The sequence below is a fragment of the Phacochoerus africanus genome, chromosome 11 (assembly GCF_016906955.1).
Source record: "Phacochoerus africanus isolate WHEZ1 chromosome 11, ROS_Pafr_v1, whole genome shotgun sequence".
NCBI lineage: Eukaryota > Metazoa > Chordata > Mammalia > Artiodactyla > Suidae > Phacochoerus > Phacochoerus africanus.
This window is the reverse complement of record NC_062554.1, coordinates 45,067,923-45,083,373: the sequence shown is the minus strand read 5'-3', so window position 1 is coordinate 45,083,373 and position 15,451 is coordinate 45,067,923. Positions and strand designations below refer to the sequence as shown.

At 53.3% G+C, this 15,451-nt stretch overlaps 1 protein-coding gene across 6 annotated transcripts in view; it reads right to left on the bottom strand.

Moving 5' to 3' along the window:
* Positions 1-206: 206 nt before the first annotated feature.
* TMPRSS4 (transmembrane serine protease 4) overlaps positions 207-15,451 on the bottom strand; it is a 34,205-nt gene continuing 18,960 nt past the window's right edge. For 2 of the 6 annotated variants that reach the window (XM_047753387.1, XM_047753386.1), the window contains 10 exons: positions 13,257-13,368; positions 11,541-11,670; positions 8,766-8,867; positions 7,765-7,805; positions 5,106-5,265; positions 3,913-4,079; positions 3,083-3,181; positions 2,754-2,896; positions 1,247-1,396; positions 207-701 (listed from right to left, as the gene is read on the bottom strand). In XM_047753387.1, coding sequence (XP_047609343.1) covers positions 690-701; positions 1,247-1,396; positions 2,754-2,896; positions 3,083-3,181; positions 3,913-4,079; positions 5,106-5,265; positions 7,765-7,805; positions 8,766-8,867; positions 11,541-11,670; positions 13,257-13,368 — 1,116 coding nt within the window. In that variant the 3' untranslated portion in view covers positions 207-689. Of the gene's footprint in view, positions 702-1,246; positions 1,422-2,753; positions 2,897-3,082; positions 3,182-3,912; positions 4,080-5,105; positions 5,266-7,764; positions 7,806-8,765; positions 8,868-11,540; positions 11,671-13,256; positions 13,410-15,451 lie in introns of those variants that run through there. The other 4 variants (XM_047753385.1, XM_047753390.1, XM_047753389.1 and 1 more) reach the window with 4 other exon arrangements.

Here is a 15,451-nt window from a genome sequence, read left to right as displayed (position 1 = left end):
TCAGATCTGGTCTCCATTTTTCCTCTTCTTCTGCTTTGAGTGTTAATCATCTCCCCAAGACCTTTTCCTACCCAGGCCAAAGTACAGATCATGCATCAACAGTTTGAGCTCAGCTCTCACCATGCAGCCTCAAGGAGCTTACCCACCAGTATAATAAACAGTGGCCATAGAGGTAGCAGTAATAACAATAGTAAGAAACGATAGTGCAAACAGCAGGACAGTGCATTTTACATTCTAACTGCTTCCTCGTTTGGGTGGGCTTGGGGATGGGTAGGGAAGGAGAGGGCTGGCACACACCCTTTCCTCCCTCCACTCTAGCTCGTGGTGATCTGGGCTCTGAGAAGAGCATCTATGTCCATTCTTTTCTTCAGTAGAAATTTCCTTCTTGGCCTAGCAATGTCTTCCGAGACCTTGGCCTGGAGGCTGGCTTGTGGGCTGTGTCTCTCCTTCCTTGGGATGCTGGAAGCATCAGGGTATCTAAGCTGGGGCTGCTGACTTTCTCCTGGGTGCCTGTGGGCTGTGGGGTCTCTTGCAGGAGTGGAGGTCCTTTGCTGTGCCAAGGAATGCCGAGATTGCAGGCAGGGAGATGGGCCCAAGGGGGCTCTTGCTCTGTGCCTGACTTCTGGTGGATCCCCAGGCGGGCAGGGCAGGAGGGAAGCAGTTTCCGGCACTGCAGGTGGGCAGCAGCATCATGGATCAGACTAGAATCAAAGAGACCAACAAAGAAATCGGATGACTTGAAATGGGACAGAATGGTGGCGTGTAAAATTAATCTTCCTTTTCTGAAGCTCTTTGCTGTCTCTTTGCTGCCAGAAAACCTCGTAAGCCTTTCTATCTTCCTTCTTATCAGAATATGCTCTCTGGAAAGTGTCCTTTTTTTCCGGCCGTGCCTGCAGCATGTGGAAATTCCTGGGCCGGGGATCGAAGGGGTATGCCAGTAGTGACCTGAGCCACAGCAGTGACAATGCCAGATCCTTAACCTGCGGAGCCATGGGGAAACTCCAGGAAAGTGCCAGAGAAGAGAGCGCGGTAAAGCTGGGGGTGTTCCATGCCAGAAGGTATTTGCATTTAACGTGAATCTCTGATTTAAGGAATTTCAGCTCAGGTTATCACTTGCTGGGAGGGAAGATTATTTGGGACGGAAAGGGGTATCTCAGAGCCAGTTAAATAAAACCTAAGGATGCTTTGGTACCCTCAGGGGAGCGGAACAGAGGGAGGGCACAGCAGGGAGGGCAAACAGGCTCACCTTCCGAACATTGTAGATCCAGTCGAGGTAGGCTGTGACCTTGGTGTATACTCCAGGGGTACTCGGCCCCCCACAGCCATAGCCCCAGCTCACGATGCCCACTGCTTGCCACCGGCCAGAGTGATACATCAGAGGCCCACCACTGTCACCCTGTGGGAGGCCAGAGCAGGGGCTGCTGGGGAGGGTGGACAGAAGTGTGGTGGAGGGGGGCGCTTTTCTTCCCTCCCCTCCCTGCACAGGCCCATCTGTTCCTTGCTCTCCATCACTCTCTGCTGCTCTACCCTCACTCCTCTGCTTATGCTGTTCCCTGCCGCCTGGAACATCCTTCCCTTCTGGGTCCAAAGGGTTCTGCCTGTGGTTAAGTATGTTGTGGGCATGCAGTTAACCCTCTGCCAGAAATCCACAGCTCACGCTAGCAGTGAGGGCTGTACAGCGTCCTGCACTAAGGAAGCCTGCTTGTCTTTGCTTAACCTAATAGGTCCCAAATGTATCGTAAGTCCCATTTCAGGAGGGCCTGTATCATGCCAGCCTCTGTTCTAGACAAGCGGGAATCAATGAAAAAAAAAAAAAAAAAAAGCTTAGAATCAAATGGGGCAGGAGTAGGGGGAGAGACAGAGAGGGAGAGTGAGTGAGAGAGAAAGTACAGTGGGGGAGAGGAGACGAGTAAACAACCAAACAAATTAAAAAAAAAAAAAAGACGTCAGACAGTGAAGAGCGTGCGTGTTTGGGTGTCCTTCTTACCAACAATTACAGCCCCTGGGGCTCCTGCCCTCAGAACCTAATAACACTATAGCGGAACTGCCTGTTTGTTTTGTTTGCAACCCCACCCTCACTACCGTGAGCTCCCTGAGGGAAGATACTGTCCCCCAAATCCAGCATTTACCTGACATCAGAGATCAAGTCATCAGCAGATGCCTCCTAGGTAAAGGAATTTGATGACGGCAGATGGGGGTGGGGGTGGGAGTAGGGTTTGTGGTTTTCATGGAAATGGTTCAGGGGATCCTCTGGGGGAGGGGGGTGTGAGAATATTTTCAATGTTTAGCCACTGGGGATGGCGTGAGGGGTGGTGCACCAGGGATCGGCCTGTGGGAGATGGGTTTTCTCTAGTTTAGTTCAGCAGCTTAGGACTGTTATGGAGAAAACAGACCTGGGGTTCCTCCCCTTTGTGGGCTCACACTGCTGCAGATGATGGAAGTAAGAGCAAGGTGTGTGTGTGGGGGGAACCATCACGTTTATGTGTGAAATGTTCCTGCATCTATCTGTCTGTCTGTCTCTCTGTCTATCTTTCTATCTATCCATCCAGGCATCCATCATCCATCCATTCTTAGATCTTTATCTGACTAGTGTCCTTCCTTCCTTTCCTCTCCCTTCCTCCCTCCATCACACACTGAGTGCCCACCAGATGCAGGAAGACTTCCTGTGGGGCATTTGGCCCCTGAACTCTCTCCTCTCTTCAGGGCAGACAGCCCTCTCTCTGTAATTCCCTCACGATCCTTGGAGGCCCTACCTGGCAGGTGTCCACACCGCCCTCCAGGAGGCCTGCACACAGCATCTTCTCGGTGACTTCCCCCTGGTACGCATCCTCCGCGTTGCACCGAGTGCGGTTAATGACCTGGACGGACGCCTGCAGCAGATGATCAGACATCTTCCCTGGAGGGTGAAAACACACTCACACTCCCATTCTTGCCCTCTGCCCCCAGCCCAGGAAAATTCTCCGGGTTGCCTGGCACCTGGGTGCTTGCACCTCCAGGATGGGTTTTTCTGAAGGACGGCCCTCCTTCCCATCACCTCTGGGAGCTGCTCACTCAGTGCTGTGGTCCTGAGCCTGGGACTTACCTCCATTAGGTTCCGTAAAGCCCCAGCCGATGACCCAGACTGGGGTGCCTGGAGTGAGTTCCTCGTCAGAGAAGGGCAGGCAGATGGGCCTCACTGTGCCTATCGGGAGCAGAGAGGAAGAGGGGACCCGAGGTTGAGGAGAGCCTGGCAGCTAAGCTCTCTATGAGGGTTTCTATAGCACACGTTCCGGGGGTTGTTAATAGAAGCGGCACAAGAAAAAGTGTCTGTGCTCAGATAAGTTTATCAAATCATGACTTGAACACAACGAACTGTTCGAAATTTTTAAAAGACCTCTCATCATTGATATACTAATGCGCTCCAAGGAAAGAGCTATGGTATAAAAATCTTTCCCAAACTTTCTCTTTTCTCCAAGGAACCCATGTCCTATGCAACCCACCATTAGACGTGCTGATCCAAGTACAACCCAAGATAAGCATGAGTTACCGAGCAGAGCTGTGCAGAGATTCTGCGGGCTGCCCTAACGGAAGATTTCCCTGCCCCCTGAGGAGGGCAGAGGGGCCCCAGGACCCCTGGGCAGGGAGACTGTGCAGGCTCTTGCCATTGGTCGGGGTGGAGGATGGGTCAGACCATCTTTCAGTTCCCTCACAAACTCCAGGAATGGGTGATCTGTGATTCTCACCCGAGGGACTCCACGTGGGGAAAACAGACCTCAGGATGGGGGTTGGCTGACAGCTTGAGGGGCTTCCTGCCTTCAGTGATGTGAGGCTGACATATTTGCTGGAAACAGGGGGCAAACTGAGGACTTGAGGGGAGAAGTGGATGTGCCCAGGGCCTGAGCCCTCCCTGACGGCAGGGAGGCCGTCTCTCACCGGAGAATGTGAGCGGGAGCTGCAGCTTCACCAGGGCAATGTCTTTCTCTTTGGGGGACGTGCTGTTGGGCTCAGTGATGAAGATCTTGGCCACAGGCAGGGATGGGAAGTTGCCCAGTTTGTCTGAGCCGGCCCTCACCTTCCAGTTGGGCACATCGAGATGCTTCCTGGGGGCAGAGACAGTGGGGTTCAGGTCTGAGGCAAGACGAGGAGGCTGGGTGCACAGGGCCCTGGGGCTTGGGGTGCCAGATGGCCCTGCCTTTGGAGGTGAGGATGGTGGGGGTGAGGCTGGTGGAGAAGGGCAGTCTGAGGAATGCCTGACCTAAGGTCAAATTTTAAAGGGCAATCTGATCCTTTTCCCTGGTGAAACCTGCCCAAGGAAACTTCTAACTGGTGGCCTGGGGAAGGGGCTGTTCCCAAGGCCTGAGCTCTGGGTCCTGACACTCTCTCCTCCAAGGCTTTTTCTTGGCCATGTTCCTCCCGCGGTGCTTTCGTTGTGGTTCCGTTCCATACTGCTTCCTCCCAGCACTGGACACAGCTGGGTGTGCAGGGGTGGTTTTCCAGGGAAAGATTTATAGCTTTTGTCAAAGTCTCAAAAAAAGTTACAAATCACTGGTCTACACTGTGCGCTCCTCTAAGCCAGTGATGGAGTTTAATGCAGGTGGGCAGGTAATACAGGGCTTGGTACCTAGCAGGTACTCATAGATGCTGAATGAGTGACTGAAACGAAGAGGCCCTGGAGTGGTCCTTCCCCAGAGGTTTGGGCAGGCCTTTCTCTGCTGGCCTGTAAGAGAGTCTCTACGTTTGGTTGTTGTTATTGTTTCTGGGTATAATGGGAGGGTGGCAGGGACCCTGGACCGGAACCACTTCCTAGAAGACTGGCACAGAGGGAGAGGGTTCTCAGGATGCCAGGCGATGGGAAGAGCTCTTGTTTAGTGAAGGACATGGGGGTGGACTGAGGACACTGGGTACCGATGGCTTCCTACCTCGAAGGGGAGACGTCAGGCTTGGTGACCAGCACCCTCTGCTCAGACCCCCAAGGCCTAACAAAGGACATCACATCCACTGTCCCACTGGGGTGGCCACACCCTGGTGCCTGGTCTTTGGGGTGGGGGAGGGGAGAGGGCATCAGAAAACAACTCAGGCCCTTCCACGGACTTGACCCCGGAGACCTCCTCCCCGGTGGGCCTTACCAGAAGCAGTGGGCTGCTGTGAGGATCCAGTGGGGGTCCAGGATGCTCCCTCCACAGATGTGCTGTTTGTTGTACTGGATGCTGACCTGCCAGGGCCAGGAATCCACAGAGGCCTTCTCCCCACCCACCACCCGGGGGGCCTTCAGGCTCTCCCCGCAGGCTGGGCTCGGTGGGAAGGAGGGAGAAAGCAGGGGTCAGGCTCTGGGGGCGCTGGGGCTGCCTCCCCTTAGAGCCCCAGATCCATCCTGCGCAGGGCCCTTCTGACTGGGACCCACGGAGGGGAGCGACCAGGGCAATGATGAATTATTCCAGGAGAGACTGAGGGTCTCCGGCTCTCCCCCAATCTCCCTCTCCTTTTTTTTTTTTCTTCTTCTTCTAGTTTTGGACACATTTAAGAGTTTATGTTGTGAACATGGGCATGTCCGTTGTGCTGGGAATTCATGGCCTTCAAACTCAACAGGGACACAGAATTCTGCTCCTGCTGCGTAACAGTAAACAGACGCCCACAGGCTGCTTTGGGCCTGGAGAGTGGGAAGACAGTTCCAGATATGGATCTTCCCATCCCGAATTCACCTTTCTCCAAGTCCCTTCCCCCCCTGTCCAGAGAGTCTCCCAATCCGACATCCTGTACGCTCTTCCACATCCCCGTCTCCTGGCACCTACATCTGACTCGCGAGTGTATAAACATCTCCAGTTCCCCCTCCCGGCCCTGTTCTCAGCCTCTCCGAGCCTGTCAGTGGCAGCCACAGTGGTGGTTTTAAGGGGGAAAGGCTACCACCCTCTCTGGGACCATGCCTGGCAGGAGCTTTTCAAACACCATCTCATTCCAAACACACATTCGCTTTCTACCTGTCACCTCCCTCCCCCACTCTCACCCCTCCGCACCCCCTTTGTCTATACGGTAGAGTCGAAACTCTCCCTCCTGACAGCCACCTGCTGTCCTTATATAAAGTTGCTGTCCAGCCAAATCGATCTGCAGGCAGCTCCCTAAAAAATTTTTCTATTTTTGCTCCAGAAAGGCCCTGTCCCAGAGATGCTGTCTCCTCTCCTGTTTATCAAAATTACTGATCACTCAGCAGATTTGAGTTGTGCGCCTACTGTGTCTCTGGGATGCTGGAAGGAGACGGGTGGACAGCCCGGAGAGACAGACGTGGCCCCTCCCCTCCCAGAGCCTGCAGTTCATTCTGCGATGTTCATCCTGGCTCCCACCTCCGGGCCGCCCAGTCCCTGGAGATTTCCCTCTCTCGTCATTTCCACAGGCTGCCTGGGCGTTGGCCTGCCTTCCATGCCCTTGTGGTTCGGTCTTGTCTTCTCAGGGAGCCCGAAGGCTCCTCAAGGGAGGGTCTGGGGCTTAAGCCTCTTTGTGTCTTCGGTGCCGTCCAGCACAGCACATCAGGTGATATGACCATTCATTCACTGACCAGCCACCACGTGTCAGCCCCCACTCACTAGGTATTGCGGGGGTCACATGATAATGACTAAGAGTCTTATCCCAACAGGGCTACTGCAGAGGGAGCCACGATGACCTTCCTTCTCTCAGGTTGCCCGGTTTCTGGCCATCCTGCCAGGCTCTGCTCGGTTCTCCCACCAGGCTGGTGGAATGAGTGGGGCCACAGTGTGTGTTTTTCCTTCTGATCGCCTCTCAGAGCCAGGGGGTCTCCCAGGATCCTCTGGGGCATTTGGACTGAATTATCCAAGGTCACACTGGAAGCCAGTGGGACTGATGCCCAGGATTCCTGACCCCCTGTGTCCCTCTCTCTGAAGCATGTCTTTGCTTCACCACTAGTTCCTGAAGACAGGGACCAATTCTCTTACTTGTCTGGGATCTTCTACTTCCAACCATCATTGGCAGTCCTAACACATTCTTATTTCACATATTTTTTTGGCCATGCCCACTGCATGCGGAAGTTCCTGGGCCATGTATTGAACCTGTGACATGGCAGCGACAACACTGGATCCTTAACTACTAAGCCCCCAGGAAACTCTGGTGCTGACACATTGTAACTGTTTGATGCATCTTTGCTAAGCAGGATGTGGGTGATCAGATCGTGGATAGATGAGCTGATTGTGACCTGGGAGGTTATATAGACACTGACCCCTGGTGGGAGGGGGTGGGGGCCCAGTCTTGCCCTTTCTGGCTTTCCTATCCTCCCTCCTGGGGTCCCACCTCGGTTGTGGGGCAGTGTGTGGATGGTGGGAGGGACTTCTTTTTTTTTTTTTTTGTCTTTTTGCTATTTCTTGGGCCCCTCCTGCGGCATATGGAGGTTCCCAGGCTAGGGGTCTAATCGGAGCTGTAGCCGTCGGCCTATACCAGGGCCACAGCAACGCAGGATCGGAGCCGCGTCTGCGACCTACACCACAGCTCACGGCAACACCAGATCGTTAACCCACTGAGCAAGGGCAGGGACCGAACCCGCAACCTCATGGTTCCTAGTCGGATTCGTTAACTACTGCGCCACGAAGGGAACTCTGGGAGGGACTTCTTAACATCAACCCCTTGAAGGAGTTTTGACCTACAAGCTCAAGGCCAAGGGAGGAAAGTTGGGACAAAACAGAGTGACACCAGGAATCTGAGAGATTTAGGGATTGAGGGGGAAGGTCTTCCTCCCTGCTTATTGCTGGCCCAGGACCCAAACCCTTGGAGATGGAGCGTACTCACCAAGGCAGTGCAGCGAAACCAGGGAGCCTGAGAGACAGGGGCTGGAAGGGAGACAGAGGTGGACTGTGGTTTCTGCTTGTCCCTTGGCTGGAAGGCTGGGACCCCCAGTTCCCCTCGCACCATTGATTCAGGTCCCCTCCCAGTACCCGGGAAATATGGAACCTGCATGCTGGGGGCTGTTACAGGCATTGCGCTACCACCCAGTTCAGTGCGATTTAATTCGATGCGATTCCATCCCTGCTGCGGATAACATCTGCTATGTGCTGGGCCCTGCCCCAGTCACAGCCCAGCCTGGGCTCTTGGCAGCCCCAGACAGAAGAGAGCAGAGGCTGGGACAGTGTCTGTTGCACTGCGGGCTCTCCACGCAGAAGAGGAATGGGTTTTCGATGAAGTTCCAGGCAAACGATCATTTTGCTCTCAGTCCTGTCCTTTTCAAGACTTACTCTTTGGTGAAGAAGCAGCCCTCGGCAGCCTCCCTGAATGCTAAGAAACCTGCATTCTCTCTGAGTCACTCTGCTGCAGGGTGACATTTTTCCTTTAGGTGCCAGGCTCAGCTGCGAGGTGGTAGGCATGGGGACAGGCCATTGACAAAGGCCATGCGGTTTGTCCTCTGGAGAGCTGGAAATGTGGGAGGGCTTACTCTGGCCTGGGTGAGTGGCAGGAGGGACAAAGTGGCCTTTGGAATCTTGCCTGTTGGGCTTTATAGGGAATATAAGGCTGTAGGAAACAAATGTGCTTTTCCATTTTGACCGAAAGGCCACTGACGTGTGGACAGCATGCTTTGTCCGGCTGCCTCTTGTATGAACACAAAGAGTCTACTCAGAAAACCTCTTAGAAATAGGATGCTCTAGCTCTTGGTGGATGACAGTCTGCCTGGCCAGTTCTTCCCATTGTCTGGCTTATGTCTCCCTTGCTGTGTCTGTCCAGCATGGGCTGGCCGCAGCCCTCATAGCAGGGCCCACGTGTGAGCCTCTGTGGGCCAGGCGTGTCCTCTCACTTACCCGCTTGGGTTTTGCACCCGAAGCTCCTGGTCATTCTCTGTGATTTTCACAACATCCAGATCTTGGTCTGGGCCAATCCTCACAGCTCTGAAGGTGGGTTTGCTGCTCGTGTTGTGAGAGAGAGATCGAGGGGGAGTGAGAGGAGGGGGGAGAGAGAGAGAGAGGAGTGAGGTGGGACAGGAGTTAAGAACAAGTTGGTGGGAGTGGCCCCCAGTCCCAAGAGCGTGGGTGGCAGTGGAGGCCGGGTGGGGCACGGCCGGGGCATGGACGTGGTCTTGGTTAGTGAGGGTGGTGTCTGCCTTGCTAGATGACATCCCTTGGCATCCCGGGGCTGAGTCCTGGGCACAGTGTGGACATGGCCTTGCTTTCTTGGGCAGGGAAGCCTGGTCCCAAACTCAGAGCTCTGGAGAAATGTTACAGATGGCTTTTCGTAACTCCCAGCTCTATCCCTATTCCAAACGTCCCAGCGGTTTCTTCTGGTTCCCGATGAGGGGACAAGGCAGCAAAGGAGGCAGCTTAGCTTCCCCCTCACCTTGGAGTGAACTGGCTGTGGATATTTGGTTCTCCAAACAAGGCAACTGCACTGAATTTGGTGGTGAGCTACATTTATGGTCCTTTTGGAGATAGGACAGGCCAAGATCAAACTTCACATGCATCCGGACAAGCATTTCTCTCATTTTGACCACTCTCCCTCTCTCTCTCCAATAATCCACGTTTGTCTTCCTTCAAACCTTGGGCATGTCTTCCCTCTTCCAGGAAGGCTTCCCTGATTAATCCCGTCTTTCTGATTGTTCCTGTACTGAATCTGCCTCTTGGCCATTCTCCTGTCCTCCCCCATCCAGCCATGCTAGTACAAGCTCTGTGTGCAGGACTTGGGTCACCCTGAGGCACCAGCTGCCTGGCACATTCTCACCTCCCCAGCCGGCAATCTGGCACTTCCTGGATGATCCAGGCACGGCACCTGGAGGATGGGAGTCTAGCAGTGCTGGATTTTGTGCTGCGCGCCCTCAATTGAGACCAAGGTTCTTGTCCTGGCCCTGATATTAGCTTGGTGTGTACCCTTGGAAGGTCACATTCTGTCTCTGGGTTTCTCTAAGCCTCAGTTTTCCCCTCTATAAAATGACCAGATGCATCTCTAGAGTCCTTCCCACCTTGAACCACCTAGGGTTTTGTGGTCCTGGGACAAGAAGGGCCTCCTTTCCAGGAAATCAGGGACCCAGACGGAAGGACTGTGTGGGAAATGGTCGGTCCCAGGGGAGTTAGTGTCCGTTCAGAGTTACATCCTGATGAATAGTTCTGACCAGCTCTTGTCTTGCAGAACTCAAGAGCGAGGTGGCTTGGTGCCTTAAAGAACTCCAGAAGGACAGAGACTCCAGGAGCCTTTTACCTTACGAACCCCCGGAGACACCCTGGTTTCGTAACCAAGCTGCAGCCTGCTAGGCTGGGTCCAGCTGGCGCTGCAGGGCTGCTCTGCATTAGGGAGGCAGGGCCGGCTGTGGGGAGGAGGCTGGGCTGGGGTGGCTGCTGGGGGAGGGGAGATGGCAGGGGCAGGGCATGCCTTCCCAGCTCTCCTGGAAAATGGAGGGGGGCAGGCTGTCCTCTCCAGAGGGTACTGGGAATTGCACCCTGGTGGACGGCAGAGAGCTGCAGAAGCCTGATAACCAGAGAGCAGAAGGGGCAAATAGGTCTGATGGATCAGTAATGGCTGCCCCGAGCACTTATTGAAAAGGGACCTTGCTTTAGGGATTGATGGGGAGGGTTCTGTGATGGATGGATGATGTCTGCCTAGAATTGATCATTTCTGCCTACTCTCCGGGTCCAGTTTAGAATCCTGAAATGTGGGGCCTGCCAGGAAGAGATTATCCTTCTGCAACTGAATATATGGTTTTTTTTCCATCCTCTTCAGTTAGGCTCTGAGTGGGCAACTGTCTCCCCTTCCCCCCCTTATAGATGAAACCTCCAGAGAAGAGAGAATTACCCAACCTAGAAACAGAGATGCTTCTAGAACTTCTGATACCCAGGAATTAGGAGGCCTTGCTCATGAATTCCAGCCCTCTTGCTCCCAGCTACTACCTAAGCAAATTACTTACCTTCTCTGAACCTCCTTCTAAAATAGAATAATAACTACCTTTTTGGCTTTTGCCAAGATCAAATGAATATCAATTTGTAATGCTAATTACCCTTCTTATAATTATATACTTTTTCATCCACCAAAGATTTAAAATTGCTTTGGAAATTTGCTGAGAGAGCTCAACTGCTGAAGAAGCCCCAATGATATCAGATTCACTGGAACTAAATTTTAACCAATGGGACTTTGAAGAAGTAAATAAGACTTTTGTATTCTGGGGCAAGGACGGTGTCTTGCAAAGCCGAGAATGAGTGAGGATTGAGGAGGAAAGAAAAGGGAAGGATTGCAAAGGGGCTGGAACTGTGGGTGGGGGTGGGGTGGGGAGGGGCGGAGAGACTCTCCCTAGTACCCATCCTATGAGGTTGTCATGTTTCCCTCATTAACTCTTGGCTACTTGTGGGATTCTTAACTCGCTGAGCCCCAAGGGGAACTCCCCCCTTAGCTCTTGAACAAACCGAGGCTAAGCAGATTTAAGTTCATGCTGCTTATGAGGGAAAGGGCTTCCAAAGCCATTCTGTCTGACCCCAATATCTGTACTTTTAGGAAAGAGGGAGGAAGGAGGGATGGAAAGGAGGAAAGGGAGAAAGGAAGGAGGAGAGAGAGAAGGAGGAGTGAGATAACAGCCTCCAGAGCCTTGGGCTGGGTACCTGTCATAGCCCATCTGCCCACAGGCTGTCTTGGCCAGAGCTTCTGTGAAGTTGTCGAAACAGGCAGAGGCCCAGGTCTGTGTGGCTGGGTGCAGCACCTGCAGGGTAGATCGGTCCCTGGAGAGGCGGACTGGGAGAGGAGGGACCTGGGTCAGCTCAGGGCGAGGACCCATCTGATGCACCTTCCACAGAATTCATCATATGACCAGCCCAAGCTCCCCCTCCCCGGAACTGGTGAACATCATGGAACACCAGCCCTTTCAACCTCAAGGAAGTTCCTCCACTGAGCTTTGCTTGACTGAGCCTCATTCTGAAGGCTGCTAGTGTGACTGGATGTCCTGGGGACAATCTCCATTTTGACCTTGGCCCTGGCACAATTATTAATAGCTCCCCTTTTTGCTTGTCTTATGTATACGTTTTGATGATATATCACACGGCTGCCCTACCCCTGGTCTACACGGCTTGCCTAGTCAGGGAAAACTTCTCAATGAGGGACCTAGTTCCTTCACCATGGAAGGTCAGAGAGAGAAATACTATCGGAGGAGTTCCCCTCGTGGCTCAGTGGTTAACGAACCCAACTAGCATCCATGAGGACTTGGGTTCCATCTCTGGCCTTGCTCAGTGGGTTAAGGACCTGGCGTTGCCATGAGCTGTGGTATAGGTCGCAGACGTGGCTTGGATCCTGCATTGCTGTGGCTGTGGTGTAGGCCAGCAGCTCTAGCTCTGATTAGACCCCTAGCCTGGGAACCTCCATATGCCTCGGGTGTGGCCCTAAAAAAAAAAAAAAAAAAGAAATACTATTGGAAATGGGGTGGCAGGGTCCATAGGCATTTGACTTCTGATCAAAAAAAGAGAAAATACACAGGAAACCACTCAGCCCTGCCCCACAAAAGCCCTCATCACCCATGTCCTAGGCTGGCTTTTCATTTCAGAGCCCAACTACTAGGTGGGTGGATCAAGCTGGGCTAGCCCGGTCCAAGAAGGAAACTGGCTTTTTACGTTTGAAACATCTCAATATCCTATTGAAAGACCCAACTCAGTCTTGTTACACAGCATGTTACAATAAACACTTATTTAATGAATAGAAAGATCCATAGTTGGTTAAAGGCCTTGTGGTCCTTGCAATAATAGATTCCACAGAAAGGAGGGCACTCCCCAAGGTCATCCAGGTACAGCAGGAATGGAGCAGGCTCGGTTACAATTTCCTGTCCCCCAGCCAACATTTGTTGATCAGAATTTACTGAGTGTTTGCAACATGTTAAGGACTGGAGCTCTAGTAGACTAGACAAGCTGTGATCCTGTTGTTGTTTTTTTTGTGTGTGTGTGTCTTTTTTTTTGCCATTTCTTGGGCCGCTCCCGCGGCATGTGGAGGTTCCCAGGCTAGGGGTCGAATCAGAGCTGTAGCCCTGGCCTACACCAGAGCCACAGCAATGCAGGATCTGAGCTTTGTCTGCAACCTACACCACAGCTCACGGCAACGCCGGATCCTTAACCCAATGAGCAAGGCCGGGGATCCAACCTGCAACCTCATGGTTCCTAGTTGGATTCGTTAACCACTGCGCCATGACGGGAACTCCTGTGATCCTGTTTTTAAGAACCTTCCAACAGAGACAGAACCTGACTAGTCAGGTGGCAGGTACTATACAGTGGACCAAGGGGACCTGGGCCGACTTCCTGCTGTGCCCACTCCCCTGGCCCGGCTGCCCCTGGACTCACCTGCCACTGGAGGCCCATCGGGGAATTTCTTGACACAGAGCTGCTCATCCTCCCCTGAGGCACAGTCCTGCTGGCCGTCACACAGCTGCTCTCTCGGGATGAAGTGGAGGGGCTGCCAGCAGAGGAAGTAGTATTTGTCCAGAATCACCTTGACTGGAAGGCAAGGGCGGGGCAGGGCAGAGACGGCCGATGGTCAAGCAGGTGGCCAAGGGCAGGAGAGGTTGTGTTTTCCTGAGAACACCCTGGGCCTGGGGACAGGCAAACGTGGGTTTTAGGCCCAGTTCTGCCACTTAATAGCTGGTGTACGTGGTTCTGAGCCTCAGTTTCCTCATCTGTAACATAGCATAATAACACCTGTCCCATCCCTAAAGGTGGCTGAGGAGTCAATCAAGATAATGTGTGGGGAGCGATTTAGAAACAGCCTTCACTAGCCTCTCAACCCCAAGTGTGTCTGGGGACAGAGGAGACAACCCTGGGCCTGGAGTCCGAAGACCTGAGCACAGGCTCTGCCACCTGCTGTGTGACTTTAGACCCGTTGCTTCCCCTCTCTGGGCCTCACGGGGTTGTGGAGAACATTTGGTGAGCTGGTGGTTGAGAAAGTTTCTCAGAGCTGGCAAGTGCAGTTCTGGAGTTAGGTGTTTTTATCTGGGAGTGAAAGCCCCATTAAGAAGTTGGAGTTTTGCTTCGTTTTGCCTTCTGCCTCCTGCCTGCAGCTTCTATTGCGCCTTTGCTGTCTTAGATGATGGGAATGAGAGAGTATTTTTAAATCCCCAGGGAACAGATATTTCAACACTTTTCTAAACTGTCCTGACTCTTCATGCCCAAGAGAACTCTCCCTTAGCTTGTCACTCCCCTCTGCAGCCCAATGTCACCCCTGGCTGGCCCTAAGAGCTGCGGTAACAAGTCTGATGACAGCCCTGCTTATCACTGCTAAGAGCTTTCCACGCAGTGCTGCATGGAATCCTGACAACCTTAGGAGGCAGGGACCAGGAGGAACGCACATTGCAAAGAAGGAAGCTGAGGCTTGGAGAGCTAGGTTTTCTTTCCCAAGGCCACACAGCACTCAAGCAGCAGAACCAGAATTTTAGTTGGAGTCTGTCTGGCTCCAAAGCTCTTTGTGGCCTCTCCATGCCTTCCCTGGGGGAGCTTAGGATGTGACCTGCTGGCCGTTATGTTCCTGGTTTGAGAAGCCAGGGAGAAGGGAGCAGGCGGGATGTTTGCCAGACTTTCAGAGTTTGGTTCGTGGTCAGGAGGCAGGGTGAGGAAGGGTCACTTCTGCCTCCTGGGGTGAAGCCAAGACACAAGGTCACTTGTGGTTGAGCTTGCAGAAGTCAGATGGTTGAGGGAGGCCAGGCCAAGGTGGAAGTTCACGTTCCCTCTTCTGGTTGCAGAAACTAGAGGCCCCAGGCTGGAAGCCACGTGGGGCCTTCTAGGCCAGGGAGAGCCCAGCTCTAAATTATGTGCTGGTACCTGTCCTGGCTCACCCTGAACTTGGTCCCATCTTCTCTCGCCACTACGGCAAGACACGTGCTTCAAAAAGGCAAGCTCATCTGAATTTTAGTCTGAGCAAAACGGGCTTAGGATGACAAATCTGCAGACACCGCTGTACACCCATCACCCCTGTGGGCCAGCCAAGGTCAAGAGGAATGATTTGGGGTTATCTGCATCTCACACCCCATTGGGGCGCTCAGGGATCTGGGTGGTGTTTGGGTTCTGGATCCGCATCTCCATCACCAGCAGGTGGAAATGGACACGCCCAACTGCCACACCTCCTTTCTCTGCCTCAGCACTCAAGTGGAGAGTGAGGGTTGGACCAGGTGAGCTTTAAGCGTCTCGGCTGAGGCGGAGGGTGCCGAGGGCTCCTGGAAGGCTGTCCTGGCCTGGTGTGCAAACATCCCTACAGGCTGTGTCACCACCTCCACTTTTGCACAACTTGATCTTTATCCAGGAACTTTGCACATCTTACCTCATTGGTTTTCTGATATCCCTCTGAGGGAGGCAGAATATTTTACAGGTGAGGAGATGGAGGTTAAGAGAGGTTGAGGGACTTAATTAAGGTCACACAGCAGCAAGGGGCAGTGCTGGGATCCCCGTCCCAGGTGTCCCGATTCCTAGTCTGGTCCCCTTTGCCCTACTCCCTGGGTGAAAGCTGTGGTCAGTTGCCTGCAGTGACTCTGGAGGTGAAGGTGGGGACT